General features: G+C 45.8%; 1 protein-coding gene across 6 annotated transcripts in view; it reads right to left on the bottom strand.

The window, feature by feature from the left end:
• atg9b (autophagy related 9B) overlaps positions 1–15,444 on the bottom strand; it is an 89,973-nt gene that overhangs the window by 45,718 nt on the left and 28,811 nt on the right. For 5 of the 6 annotated variants that reach the window (XM_078215560.1, XM_078215559.1, XM_078215556.1 and 2 more), the window contains 3 exons: positions 14,121–14,164; positions 6,986–7,050; positions 2,834–2,998 (listed from right to left, as the gene is read on the bottom strand). In XM_078215560.1, coding sequence (XP_078071686.1) covers positions 2,834–2,998; positions 6,986–7,050; positions 14,121–14,164 — 274 coding nt within the window. Of the gene's footprint in view, positions 1–2,833; positions 2,999–6,985; positions 7,051–14,102; positions 14,165–15,444 lie in introns of all 6 variants that reach the window. The other variant, XM_078215557.1, reaches the window with a different exon arrangement.

Below are 15,444 nucleotides of genomic sequence, written 5' to 3' on the forward strand. Positions count from 1 at the left end.
ATTAGCTTCTGACATACACCACCAGAAAATCATGGTGGCCGCAGATGATATGTAATTCCCCCAGGGCAGGGTGTGTAGTCCCTTATCCTGCTGGAAAATCCACAATTAGATTGGTGTGTTGTCTCCTGCAGTCAAATAACCTTTTGCTGACTAAGCTCATGCTTGAAGAATGATCACCTGACGTGAACCAGCTAAAATCCCCACGGAAATAAACACATGGAATCAACACTCCTGAGGTGGGAGGGCAATACAGAGAGAATCAGAATTAATATGGCATGGGCGGGGGAGGAAGAACAGACAGTGAAGATGGGAAGGAGGGGTGTGCAGCAGGAAGAGAGGGGGGAGAGAGAGAGGCGGGAAAAGAGAGAGAGAGAGAGAGAGAGAGTTGGGGCGGGAAAAGAAAGAGCAAGAGAGGCGAGAGAGGGGGAGCGGGAAGAAAGAGAGAGCAGTGGGAAAAGAGAGAGGGGGCTGGAATAGAGACAGGCAGGCTTGGAGTAACATTGACGGGGGTTCGGAGTCACGTCGATGGGGGTTTGGAATCATACTGAAACTTCCCTTTTGAAACCACACTCCCTGGCAGCCCAGATCCTAGCCGCTCGCTCATGTCACAGAGGAACGATTGGATTAAGAGAGATAAGACAGCAATTTCAATTTTTAGAGAATCTCCAACAACTATTAAAACCTGCAGGAATAGTTAATTTTCAGGGTTTGACTGGCACTAAGTAATATGTTAAAATGTACGAAGAATTGTAATAACGTTGCTTTGCAATCAGTCTTCCTCCTATCCACACTGCAAGTGGAGAAGTCCCTATTGTTCAATGCATTTCAATGCGGAATCATGTCTGAGATGCTGTTATTGTGATGCTAACCTGATGAGGTATATCCCAGGACGTTGTGGGAGGCTAGGGAGGAAATTGCGGGTCCCTTGCCGAGATATTTGAATCATCGATTGTCACGGGTGAGGTGCCTGAAGATTGGAGGGTGGCAAATGTTGTGCTTTTGTTTAAAAAGGGCTGCAGGGAAAAGCCAGGGAACGGCAGGCCACTGAGCCCCACATCTGTGGTGGGTAAATTGTTGGAAGATATATTGAGAGACAGGATCTACAGGCATTTAGAGAGGCAAGGACTGATTAGGGGCAGTCAGCATGGCTCTGAATGGAAAATCATGTCTCACAAATTTGATTAAGTTTTTTGAAAGGGTAACCAGGAAGGTAGATGAGGGCAGTGCAGCTAATGTTGTCTACATGGTCTTTAGCAAGGCCTTTCACAAGGCCTTTGACAAGGTAAGTTGTTGCATAAGGTTAAATCTCACGGAATCCAGGGTGAGGTAGCCAAATGGATACAAAATTGGCTTCTTGACAGAATAAGAGGTCTCACAACACCAGGTTAAAGTCCAACAGGTTTATTTGGTAGCACAAGCCACTAGCTTTCGGAGCGCTGCTCCTTCATCAGGTGTGTTTACCCCAGTCCAATGCCAGCATCTCCACATCTTGATGACAGAAGCCAGAGGGTGGTTGTAGAGGGTTGTTTTTCAAACTGGAGAGCTGTGACCAGTGGTGTGCCTCAGGGATCAGTGCTGGGTCCACTGTTATTTGTCATTTATATTCATGGATTGGATGAGAATATAGGAGGCATGGTTAGTAAGTTTGCAGATGACACCAAGATTGGTGGCATAGTGGACAGTGAAGAAGGCTATCTCGGATTGCAACGGGATCTTGATCAATTGGGCCAGTGGGCTGACAAATGGCAGATGGAATTTAATTCAGATAAATGCGAAGTGATGCATTTTGGTAGATCGAACCAGGGCAGAACTTACTCAGTTAATGGTAGGGCACTGGGGAGAGTTACAGAACAAAGAGATCTAGGGGTACAGGATCATAGTTCCTTGAAAGTGGAGTCACAGGTGGACAGAGTGGTGAAGAAGGCATTCAGCATGCTTGGTTTCATCGGTCAGAACGTTGAATACAGGAGTTGGAATGTCTTGTTGAAGTTGTACAAGACATTGGTAAGGCCAATGTGTACTGGAATACTGTGTACAGTGCTGGTCACCCGATTATTAAACTAGAAAGAGTGCAGAAGAGATTTACTAGGATGCTACCGGGACTTGATGGTTTGAGTTCTAAGGAGAGGCTGGATAAACTGGAACTTTTTTCTTTGGAGCGTAGGAGGCTGAGGGGTGATCTTACAGAGGTCTATAAAATAATGAGAGGCATAGATCAGCTAGATAGTCAATATCTTTTGTCAAAGGTAGGGGAGTCTAAAACTAGAGGGCATAGGTTTAAGGAGAGAGGGGAGAGATACAAAAGAGTCCAGAGGGGCAGTTTTTTCACACAGAGGGTGGTGAGTGTCTGGAACAAGCTGCCAGAGATAGTAGTAGAGGCAGGTACAATTTTATCTTTTAAAAAGCATTAGACAGTTACATGGGTAAGATGGGTTTAGAGGGATATGGGCCAAATGCGGGCAATTGGGACGAGCTTCGGGGTTTTAAAAAAAAAGGGTGGCATGGACAAGTTGGGCCGAAGGGCCTGTTTCCATGCTGTAAACCTCTATGACTCTTGGACTCTCACCCTTCTCCCACCATAATCTCTTAATTTCCACATTCAATTGCCCATCTATCACCTTAAGTGTCTGTGGTATTTATATATAAATAACAGCAAGTGAAGTCAGTCTCACCCTTACTTTGACTGCTGGCAATGAGCCAATACATAAACTAACAGGTCTGATAGGTCGATGTATCAGATTGGCTTGGCTCCTATCTTATCTTCCCTGGGCGGACTCTTACCCTTTTCAATTTTTAACCTACTTGTGACATTAATAAATAAACTTAAACTTACCTTGCTGTGCATTCCTCAGTGGGTAGAATCGCATCTGGGAGAGTGACTTTATTCCTCTCTGGGTGGCTGGAGCCTGTGTGATTTATGAACTTATTTGCAAACAGTACGTCATATTCCACGCAGTTGAATAGGAAAGTTGTGAATAGAACAACAAATAAAAACTGCCTGAAATACAGGAGAGGGAGAGAACTCAACATGAGAGTCAGACAAAACAACAGACTGTCTCCAACATTCTCAACCCTGGATTCCAATTCTCTCCCAATTTCTCTTGAAAGCACTGACTCTTGTTAAAGTGTGGGTTAGATTATACAGGGAACTTGTACAAAATTTCCACTAAGTCTTAAAATATTTTCTATTTCTTAATTATAACGATAAGGCCTTCACTGCTTGCCTGCAGTATGGTGGCACAGTGGTTAACTGCTGCCTCACAGCGCCAGGGACCCGGGTTCGATTCCCACTTGGGTCAATGTCTGTGAGAAGTTTGCACGTTCTCCGTGTCTGCGTGGGTTTCATCCGGAAGCTCCGGTTTATTCCCACAGTCCGAAAGATGTGCTGGTTAGGTGCTTTGGCTATGCTAAATTCTCCCTCAGTGTACCCGAACAGGCGCCTGAGTGTGGCGACTACAGGATTTCCACAGTAACTTCATTGCAGTGTTAAAGCAAGCCGATTTGTGACACTAATAAATGAACTTAAGTTTTAACTCTTGTCATAAACCCCATCATCCTTAATCCCTAAGCCTCCTCCATCCCCTCTTCTAAATTCCCTTTCTTTCCTGTAGACCAGATTGTTAGTCTCCAGAAGGAATAATTATTTCTTTTTTAAGAATGAAGATTGGTCCTCAGCGGTCTTGACATGTGTGTCGGTGCTGAAAAGGCCACACAGGCACCGATCATCCTCAATACGATTTTTGGGTTCTGAGTATGTGCAGAAGAACAGCCTCATGCAGTTGGGCCACATTCCCATTGTCAAACCAGGAACCAACCCTGCGCATGTGCAGTTTGATCATTTCATTTTCTTACAAACCGAAACCTGGACAAAGCAGCAAACAAAAATAAAAGTGAAATAACGTGAAAGAAGGATCAGGAGATTCCAGAAGAAAATGCCATTGCTCAGAGAGGCACAGATGATGTTGAACCAGAGAACGGGAACTGCAAAGAGCAGATTTCTCAGAAGTAAATCCCAGAAAACAGGGAATGGAATAGAAAAATGTTGCAGGAAGACAGTGAAATCAAGGAACAGGAATCTGGAGAACAGGTCCAGTTCAGTGAAGTTCAAGTAAGGAGCAGATGAAGTGACTGAATTAAAAAGGCAGATTTGCAGAAAACAGTTATAAAATGAAGTGGGCTTGTGAGAAGCCAGAAATCCAAGATGACCAGAAGGTTGACGACTTCTTAAAAAGGGTCCGTGAAGCAATGATGTTCTGTTGGCACAGCTGGGTATTAGAGAGAGTATGTGGAAAGCAAATCTTGAATGTATCTTGAATCTTGAGAGCTGAGGAATACTGGAGGAGAGGTTAAAACCCTGGAGGTGGATCCTTGGTGAAGGCTTCTTAGAGAAAGCAAAGTTTAGAATATTGCAAGGTGTGTTATCAAGAGTGGCGATTGAAGACGCTTGTGTGAAAGACAGAGTTCCAGTGAGACCAGTTGGCTCACAATATGACTAGCATTGTGGGGTGGGGGGGGGGGGTGGGAGGTGTTGGAATTGATAGATATCTGTAGAAGTTATTTGGGTAGCATCTGTCAGAGTGTGGTGTGTCTCACCACAAGTACAAGAGGAAAAAACCCAAAGGTGCCAATTCAGAATCTGATCCTTGCTCATGTTTCGCATTACAACAAGTTTTGAAACTTCTCTTCAACCCCACAAGTCAGTTCAATGATGAAACATACCCAGTGCCTTGGAATCTGTTTACATGGACTGTGTACTTACTGGCAACATTAGAGTAGAAAGATTTTGTAACTTGTGTTATCCTCACATATCTGTAAGGGTATGATCGGGATGAAGGAGTGGTATGTTAGTTAATCTTTTCTTGTTTAATAAACGTTTTATTATTTTGTTAAAAGTTCATTAGCTGACTCCTGTGACTGTTCAATAGTCATCTTCCACATATGGAGGTCAGTCACCAGTGGTGTGCCCCAGGGATCTGTTCTGGGACCCTTGCTGTTTGTCATTTTCATAAATGACCTGGATGAGGAAGCAGAGGGATGGGTTGGTAAGTTTGCCGACGACACGAATGTCGGTGGGGTTGTGGATAGTCTGGAGGGATGTCAGAAGTTACAGAGGGACATAGATAGGATGCAAGACTGGGCGGACAAGTGGCAGATGGACTTCAACCCAGATAAATGCGTCGTGGTCCATTTTGGTAGGTCAAATGGGATGAAGGAGTACAATATAAAGGGAAAGACTCTTCGTACTGTAGAGGATCAGAAGGACCTTGGGGTCCGGGTCCATAGGACTCTGAAATCTGCCCCGCAGGTGGAGGAGGCAGTTAAGAAGGTGTATGGTGTGCTGGCCTTTATCAATTGAGGGATTGAGTATAGGAGTCCGGGGATAATGATGCAGCTATATAAGACCCTCGTCAGACCCCACTTGGAGTACTGTGCTCAGTTCTGGTCGCCTCACTATAGGAAGGATGTGGAAAAGATTGAAAGGGTGCAGAGGAGATTTACAAGGATGTTGCCTGGATTGAGTGGCATGCCTTATGAGGATAGGCTGAGGGAGCTCGGTCTTTTCTCCTTGGAGAGACGAAGGATGAGAGGAGACCTAATAGAGGTGTATAAGATGTTGAGAGGCATAGATCGGGTGGACTCTCAGAGGCTTTTTCCCAGGGTGGAAATGTCTGCTACGAGAGGACACAGGCTTAGGGTGCTGGGGGGTAGGTACAGGGGAGATGTTACGGGTAAGTTTTTCACACAGAGTGGTGGGCGAGTGGAATCGGCTGCCGTCAGTGGTGGTGGAGGCGAACTCAATAGGGTCTTTTAAGAGACTCCTGGATGAGTACATGGAGCGTAATAGGATGGAGGGTTATAGGTAGGTCTAGAAGGTAGGGATGTGTTCGGCACAACTTGTGGGCCGAAGGGCCTGTTTGTGCTGTGGTTTTTCGATGTTTCTATATCAAACCAAAATATAGAAGTTAGGATCTATCAAGCTGGGTTCCACTCTGGGATCTGATTGATCTAATAGTATCAGCTGGGGATTGTAACAATATAACTGGGTATATTCACCGGTCAGATGTCAGCATACCCGCCTGGAGGTCTGAGATTGAGTGTTGAAGTCCATTCCAGATTTAATTGGAAATGAAAGTCTTATTTGTTTTTCCTGGTCCTGACCATCTTGAAGCCATTGCTCTGGATTTGTGAGATTGTATCTTGTATCGTTTGTTAAGTTTTGGTCTCCTTATTTAAGGGAGGAAGGATGTAAATAAATCAGAGATAGTTCAGAGGAGGTTTACTGGATTGATACCTGGAATGAGCGGATTGTCTTATGTGGAAAGATTAGACAGGCTGGGCTTGTTTCCACTAGAGTTTGGAAGAGTGAGAGGTGACTTGATGAAAGTCGATGAGATCCTGAATGATACTGACAAGGTGGACGTGGAAAGGATTTTTTCCCTTGTGGGTGAGTCCAGAACTAGGGGGCACTGTTTTAGAATTCAGGGTCACCCTTTTAGGACCAAGATGAGGAGAAGAGTTGTGCGACGTTGGAACTCTCTGCCTCAGAAGGCGCTGGAGGCGAGGTCATTGACTGTTTTTAAGGCAGAGGTAGATTGATCCTTGTTGGGCAAGGAATTCAGAGGTTAATGAGGACAGATAGGGAATGTGGAACTCAACACAAACAGATCAGCCTTCATCTTATTAAATGGCGGAGTAGGCTCGAGAGGCCCAATGGCCTACAGCTGCTCCTATTTCGTATTGGCTACCATGTCATGCCCTGAGTTGTATTTACACCTTCAGTCCGCTCCATATGTTGTCAGTGTTTTAATTCATATTTTTGCACAAAAGCTTTACTCTAAATTGTATCTGACTCATGCTGCACCTATGCTAGTGTTCAACGAGAGTACGTAGAGAGGGCTTTACTCTTTCTCCAACTGTCCGAACACACCTCACTAACAGTATTGGACTGGGAAGCTAAGAGTCTCAACATAAAGATTATACTTACACCAGCTCAAAGAATTCAGAGAGCATCATGCAGGCAAAGCCATTCTTCTGATGGAAGTGGTAGATGTGGATAATAAGTTAAGGGTCACCTCAGTGTTCTGGCAATAAGTCTTGCAGACACCCCACTGTACAGACCCTGTTCCTGCCATTATATAGTACACCACTGTAGATTTCATCGCTGGTCATTCGGATGTCCAGCCTACAGTACTGGCATTGCACCAGCACTGAAATTTCTGCACCACATTAATCACTTGTGCAGTAGGCACACCTTTCCGGCTCGATGGCAGCATCCTGTTAATGGAAAGAGCCGCTGGTGTTGCTATTGCATTTGGCAGCATGAAACTGCCAGCTTCACCTGTTGTTCAAACTTCTGAAACACTTTACTCCTCTCCAGGGTAATCTGAGGTAGACTGGGCACTTCTCAAGAGCTGACAGCAGCAGCCTTAGGCCCATCCGTGAGTTTGGGGGGGGGGGGGGGGGGGTGGTATACAGCGAGCAATAACCTGGTCAGGATAGCCATTATCCAGCAGGATGGTTCAATCTTGCAGAGTGAAATGAATGACTCAGGCCCTTTGCTAAGTCCAATCTTATGATGTACAAAGCCGTAGGAATCTGAACACAGATACTGACCAGTGAACGTAGGCTTGTGGTAGACAGTAGTGGTAACCCTTTAGCAGATTTCTCACTAGCACATCGAGGAAGGGGGACTTGTCAAGTTGAGTGAAGGCTGGAGCACATTAAGATGTGTAAGGAAATTCTTACATGCAGATTCAAATAGAGCAAGCGTATCATCCATGCAGTGGAAATACGTGTTTCATGCGTATTCATGAATGGGCCTAAGACTATTACTGTTGAACCTGAAAAGTGCCTAGTCTACCCCAGATTGTCCTGGAGGACTAAGGTATCTCAAACATTTGAGCAACAGGTGAAGTTAGCAGTTTCACACTGCCAGTAAGCAGTAGTAACAGGAGTGGTATTTTCCATCGACAGGATACTTCCAGCGAGCCAAAAAGATGTTCTGTTTATCACACTTGTGAATAATATGGTATATGAACTTTGGTGCTGATGTAATGTCAGGTATGTTGGCTGTTATGTCCTAATGACTAGCAGATTGTGTCAAAGAGGGATTGCAGCGGTTCAAGAAGGCAGCTTACTATCACCTTCTCAAGGTCAACTCAGGATGGGCAAAAATGCTGGACTAACCAGTGACGCCCACATCCTGAAAATTGGTGGCACGGTGGTTAGTGCTGCTGCCTCACAGCGCCAAGGACCCAGATTTGATTCCTGGCTTGGGTTACTGTCTATGCAGAGTCTGCACGTTCTCCCTGTGTCTGCATGCATTTCCTCTGGGTGCTCCGATTTCTTCCCACACTCCAAAGATGTGTGCGTTAGGTTGATTGGCCCTGCTAAATTGACCCTGGTGTCAGGGGGATTAGCAGGGTATGTGGGGTTACAGGGATAGGATGGGATTGTTGTCAGTGCAGACTCAGTGGGCCAAATGGCCTCCTTCTGCACTGTAGGGATTCGATGATTAAAAAAGCACACTCCGTTGGTTGTCGCAATAGCAAAGTACTGACTATACTCAACCAACTCGCGCTTGCAACACTCAAAGCAAGATATCTAGCATTAGATTCTACATCATCGAATTCAGGAAGAGTAAAGGAGAACATGCCCCTGTCTACATCAATGGAGACGAAGTAGAAAGGGTCAAGAGTTTCAAGTTTTTAGGTGTCCAGATCACCAACAACCTGTCCTGGTCCCCCATGTCGACACTACAGTTAAGAAAGTCCACCAATGACTCTACTTCCTCAGAAAACTAAGGAAATTTGGCATGTCAGCTACAACTCTCACCAACTTTTACAGATGCACCATAGAAAGCATTCTTTCTGGTTGTATCACAGCTTGGCATGGCTCCTGCTCTGCCCAAGAGCGCAAAGAACTACAAAAGATCGTGAATGTAGCCCAATCCATCACGCAAACCAGCCTCCCATCCATTGACTCTGTCTACACTTTCCGCTGCCTCGGCAAAGCAGCCAGCATAATTAAGGACCCCACGCACCCCGGACATTCTCTCTTCCACCTTCTTCCGTCGGGAAAAAGATACAAAAGTCTGAGGTCACGAACCAACTGACTCAAGAACAGCTTCTTCCCTGCTGCTGTCAGACTTTTGAACGGACTTGCCTTGCATTAAGTTGATCTTTCTCTACACCCTAGCTATGACCGTAACACTACATTCTGCACTCTCTCGTTTCCTTCTCTATGAACAGTATGCTTTGACTGTATAGCACGCAAGAAACAATACTTTTCACTGTATGTCAATACATGTGACAATGATGATGTGGAGTTGCCAGCGTTGGACTGGGGGGTAGGCACAGTAAGTAGTCTCACAACACCAGGTTAAAGTCCAGCAGGTTTATTTGGTAGCACGAGCTTTCGGAACGTTGTCCTTTCATCAGTTCTCTCCCAGACTGTGAGCTGACCATGGACTACATATTGTACTCTGCAGACGGTGTCACTCTCCAATCTCCCATTGATCCTTTTCTCTGTCAAGCACCTCACTCTACAGTGCCTGCAGGTACCATCATCACACTACACCAGTTATGTCTTAACAGCTCATTCACAATCTCAGTCTGTCACTTGTGAAGGAATGGTCACAGTACTCGGTTTCTGGTACTTAGGTCACGTGATAAAGTTCCTTCCCTTTCTAGTGTTTCTATTTGGCATCTTCTCCATCGACAGGGTTATATTGGTTCTTGTACATTTCTATTAGTGAGACCAATTCAGCAATCCTGTTCCGGCATGTAATCTCAGGTTCCTTTTCTGCCTGAATTGCCGCTTTGTCGAGTTCCCTCCAGCACAACTCCTTCAACTGGGTGGCTTCAATTTCCAATCGCTTTCTTTTGTTTCCTGCGTCAACCTATCTTATGCTCGAGAAAGCTTCAAGTATACATTTCTTCCTCATTATATTTATTCGACAATTCTCCAGACTAGCTAACTTGCTCCAACAGTTGTATTCTCTCTTTGGACCTGTTCATTGCCAAATCGTCCTCAGCAACCTCAAATACCGGACAGTTCTGCCTCTCTGCAGAATGCCAATTTCTTCAGATCATTTGTGTTCTCACATGACTAGTAGTTCGACTCATCAACTGGATTTCTAAGAATTCCCAATCATGGTTAAGGTCTCATTTCTGCTTCAATAGCACGGTGACTCTTGTAGTAGATGATACAGGATGTCTTACATTGAGCACCATGGATCAAATCTTTGATGCATTTCACGCAGACAACACCCACTACATTTGATTTATTATTGTCACATGTATTGGGATACAGTGAAAAGCATTGTTTCTTGCATGCGATACAGATTAAGCACACCTTTCAGAGTAAATAGGGGAGAAGGAGAGGGTGTAGAGTGTAGTGTTGCAATTACAGATAGGGTGAAGAGAAAGATCAGCTTAATATATAACAGGTCCATTCAAAAGTCTGATGGCAACAGGTAAGAAGCTGGTCTTGAATCTGTCGGTACTTGATCTTAGTCTTATGTATCTTTTTCCCGACGGAAGAAGGTGTCCAGGGTGCCTGGGGCCCCTTGGCTGTTCTCGAGTCCCATGCTATGACCTCTGCTGCTGAGTTCCACTTCTGCTTTTCTCTCAATCATTTTTTACCTTTTATTCACATCTTCATCCTCTAACTCCAGTTCCTTCACTACTTGCTGGTGAATGTCGTACTGTTTCTTACCGGCCCGAATAGATTTTTTTTTTATTTGATGGGATGTGAGCGTCACTGACTGTGCCAGCATTTATTGTCTGTCCCTTAGTGGCCTCCATTTCAGGAGACATTTGAGAATCAACCACATTGCTGTAGGTCTGGAGTCACATTTAGGCCAGACCAGGTAAGGATGGCAGATTTCTTCTCCTAAAGAACATTGGGTTTTTACGACAAGTGACAATGGTTTCATGGTCATCATTAGATTCTTAATTTTAGATTTTTAAATTTCAAACTTCACCATCTGCCATGGCAGGATTTGAACCCGGTCCCCAGATCTTGTTCTGAGTCTCTTCGAGTCCAGTGACAAACCACTTCCTAGCGACTTTCACCTTTTCATTGTATTTTTCTTTTCTTAGCTTTGACATGACTGGGCCGCTTCTTCTTTAGATTAAGTACAGCACAGGAACAGGCCCTTCAGCCCTCCACAACTGTGCCAATCATGATGCCCCAAAAAAAAAACTTCTGCCCTTACGCAGCATCCATATCTCTCTATTCACTCCCTATTAATGTACCCATCCAAATGCCTCTTGTTGCTAATGTACCTGCTTCCACCACCACCTCTGGCAGCATGTTCCAGGCACCCACCACTCTCTGCATGAAAAATCTCCCTCGCACATCTCCCTTAAACTTTCCCCCTCTCGCCTTGAACCTGTGCCCCCTTGTAATTGACACTTCCATCCTGGAAAAAACCTCTGATGTGGAGATGCCGGCGTTGGACTGGGGTAAACACAGTAAGAAGTTTAACAACACCAGGTTAAAGTCCAACAGGTTTATTTGGTAGCAAAAGCCACACTTCTGACCATGCGCACTGTCTATGCCTCTCATAATTCTATAGACCTCTATCAGGTCGCCCGTCAGTCTCCGTCTTTCCAGTGAAAACAATCCTCGTTTATTCAACCTCTCCTCATAGCCAACACCCTCCAGAACAGGCAACATCCTGGTGAACCTTCCTTGCACTCTCTCCAAAGCTTCCATGTCCTTCTGGTAGTGTGGTGACCAGAACTGCACGCAATACTCCAAATGCTGTCTAACCAAAGTTTTAAATAGCTGCAACATGATTTCCCAACTCTTGTACTCAATGCCCCGGCTGATGAAGGCGAGCATGCCATATGCCTTCTTAATCACCTTGGCCACCTGTGTTGCCACTTTTAGGGAACTGTGAACCTGTAGGGGGCAGCATGGTCCTCCAGATCATTACATCAGGGTCACAACATTTCCCTCAGTGTCTATTTGCTGTGGCTCTCGGTTATCCAACTCTTTACTTCACTCTTCTGCTGGGGTTTGTCTTATTGTTTACAGCCTAACATTTGCTTGTAGTTTGCTACAATTTCAAGGAACTTCTCATTACAGCACAAGTGGGGCGTCACAGTGGTTAGCACTGCTCTCAGTGCCAGGGCCCTGGGTTCGATTCCTGGCTTGGGTCACTATCTGTGCGGAGTCTGCACATTCTCCGTGTCTGCATGGGTTTCTTCTGGGTGCTCTGGCTTCCTCCCACAGTCTGAGACATGCTGGTTAGGTGGATTGGCCATGCTAAATTCTCCCTCAGTGTACCCAAAGCACCGGAGTGTGGCGACTAGGATATTTTCACAGTAACTTCATTGCAGTGTTAATGTAAGCCTACTTGTGACACTAATAAATAAACGTTAACTTTTGAGGATGGGATACCACCGAGTCTTGCTGCCTTCAGCTTTTCATTGTCATTCAGGGTCTTTTGGTGCCCTCCTTCTTCAGCGTCTTTCACTGCCTACTCTGAAGTCTGGTGCTGTCTCTTGATTGAGGGCTTATTACCTCCTCCGAGCTCCAGCATTGCTTTCTTTTCTGAGCTCTTAATTTCCTCCGCTGAGGTCTTGCGACGCTTACACAGTTGCCCTATATTTGAGGTCTTCTCCGATTTTCCTGCAGCTTGTTCCTTCGTGGTTGTTGCATTAAATGTTGTACAACTTTAAATGCATTACCGCTTTAAGACTGTCAACTTTTTTTTAAAGTGCCACAGCTGCTGTTTCTCTGTCTATGCCTTTGGAGTTTTGGTTGGAAATTACAGCTCCTCCTTTGTGGGGCCCCTTTTAGATGGTTAACATCACATTTTTTTTCTGTTAGAAGACATCCACAATGATTTCTCATTCCTTGTGGCTATCTGGAGAGTGCAATTTTCTGTCCTTCTCCTGGTGCCATTCTTTTTGATAATTTTACCAGTAGCTGCCTGATCGGGACCCTCATCTTCTTTAAACACAGTTTCTTTGTTTCTCTTTAGGTTGCAGAGGACTTCTATTGTTTCAAAGAGCCGGTCTTCACTGCCTGCAGTCCCTCAGTGCCAGGTGAAGGGACTTCCATCTCTGAAGACTTATTACAGTCTTAAAGACACAGACACCACACATACAAACACAACGTAGATCAGGTGACTGCTTTACAGAAGATCTCAGTTGAGTCTGGAAGCAATATCCCTGATCTCCGAGCACACAGACTTCCCTGTCCTCATCCTAATACAGCACTCCAATGAAGATCAAGCTTAAGGAACAGTACCTCAACTTCTCTTTGTTTGCCTCTTTCGGACAGCAGCTGTTCATCATTTTGCCATTCACACCTCATTGAGCCACATCTTTTGTTTCTTGCCCCTTAACACTCCCTTTAGCGCAGCTCCACCGACTGTTTCATCATTTAATCTCTCCTGTCTTCCACCCTATCACACACCTTCCCTTTTGTTGATTTTCTATCTTCCCTCATTTCCCTTCTTTACAACATTTTGAATTTTTCCCAGTTCATTAACCAGAAACATTAACAGATGCTGCCTGACTTGCTGAGAATTTCCAGCATTTCCTGTAGCAGCACAATGCACAGGCCTGATCCCAACCTTCCCATACTGAGAGTGAACGCTCAACCCAGAGGACTCTCGCCGCACACTCGCTGACTCGCCCCGTCCCTCCCGCACCCTCGCTGACTTTCCCCTTCCCTCTCGCACCCTCACTGCCTTGCCCCCTTCCTCCCACACCCTCGCCGGCCCCTCCCTCCCACACCCTCACTGCCTTGCCCCGTACCTCCCGCACCCTCGCCGGCCCCTCCCTCCCGCTCACTGCCTTGCCCCGTACCTCCCGCACCCTCGCCGGCCCCTCCCTCCCGCACCCTCACTGCCTTGCCCCGTACCTCCCACACCCTCGCTGGCCCCTCCCTCCCGCACCCTCACTGCCTTGCCCCGTACCTCCCGCACCCTTGCCGGCCCCTCCCTCCCGCACGCTCACTGCCTTGCCCCGTACCCTCGCCGGCCCCTCCCTCCATGTACTCAGCTTTGGCCTAGGACAATCACTGTGCTCTCTATCGGACAGCTCTCATTTCACAATCACAACAAGAAGTCAATGCACTTTGTTCAAAAAGGATATTCTTGTGAAGAAATTATCAAGGTTCTTGATATGATGCCATGAATCTGTAAAACAACAAAAAGAAAATTAGCCAGTTCCGCACTCATTTAGCACTGTACATGACTTCCATAACTTTGCCTGTGTCTGCTTCGACTTCGGCTCAGCTTCTGCTGAAACCCACATCCATGCCTGTTACCTCCAGACTCGACTGTTCCAAAGTCCTCCTGGCTTCTCCCTCCAGAAACATGAACTAATTCAAAACTCCATTGGTGGTGTCCTAATTCAAACCAAGTCTCACTCAGCCAGCACCCCTCTGCTCACTGAGCTATACTGGAATGGCTATAATTTAATCTTCAAATTCTCATCCTCGTTTTCAAATCTCCCCATGGCCTTACCCTTCCCCATCTCTGTAATCTCCTCCAGCCCCTACAACCCTCAGAGCTCTGCCTTCCTCCAGTTCTAGCCTCTTGCACATCCCCAATTCTCACCACTTCAACAATCGTGCCTTCAGCAAATTTAGCAACCTTACTTTCAGCCCCTTCATCCAAGTCATTTACTTAAATCTTGGATACTAATATCACCCCACCCAAGTCTCAAGGACATAAAGAATTGGAATGGGAGTAGGTCATTTGGACCATCGAGCTTGACATTCATTAAGCTCATGCCTTATCTCCTGCCTCAACTTTATGCATGTACACAGCTCACAGCCTCCTTCAAAAGGGCATTTAGTTGTTCCTTTGTTTAAGAAGGGTAGCAAGAATAATCCGGGTAATTACAGGCCGGTGAGCCTTACATCAGTGGTAGGGAAATTATTGGAAAGGATTCTTCGAGACAGGATATATTCCCACTTGGAAATAAGTGGACGTATTAGTGAGAGGCAACATGGTTTTGTGAAGGGGAGGTTGTGTCTCACGAACTTGATCGAGTTTTTCGAGGAAGTGACGAAGATGATTGATGAGGGTAGGGCAGTGGATGTTGTCTACATGGACTTCAGTAAGGCCTTTGACAAGGTCCCTCATGGCAGACTGGTGCAGAAGGTGAAGTCGCATGGGATCAGAGATGAGCTGGCAAGGTTGATACAAAACTGGCTCGGTCATAGAAGACAGAGGGTAGCAGTGGAAGGGTGCGTTTCTGAATGGAGGGCGGTGACAAGTGGTGTTCCTCAGGGATCAGTGCTGGGACCTTTGCTGTTTGTAATATAAATGATTTAGGGGAAAATGTAACTGGTTTGATGAGTAAGTTTGCAGACGACACAAAGGTTAGTGGATTTGCGGATAGTGATGAGGACCATCAGAGGATACAGCAGGATATAGATCAGTTGGAGACTTGGGCGGAGAGATGGCAG

Source organism: Mustelus asterias, chromosome 7 (assembly GCF_964213995.1).
Source record: "Mustelus asterias chromosome 7, sMusAst1.hap1.1, whole genome shotgun sequence".
NCBI classification, from domain to species: Eukaryota; Metazoa; Chordata; class Chondrichthyes; order Carcharhiniformes; family Triakidae; genus Mustelus; species Mustelus asterias.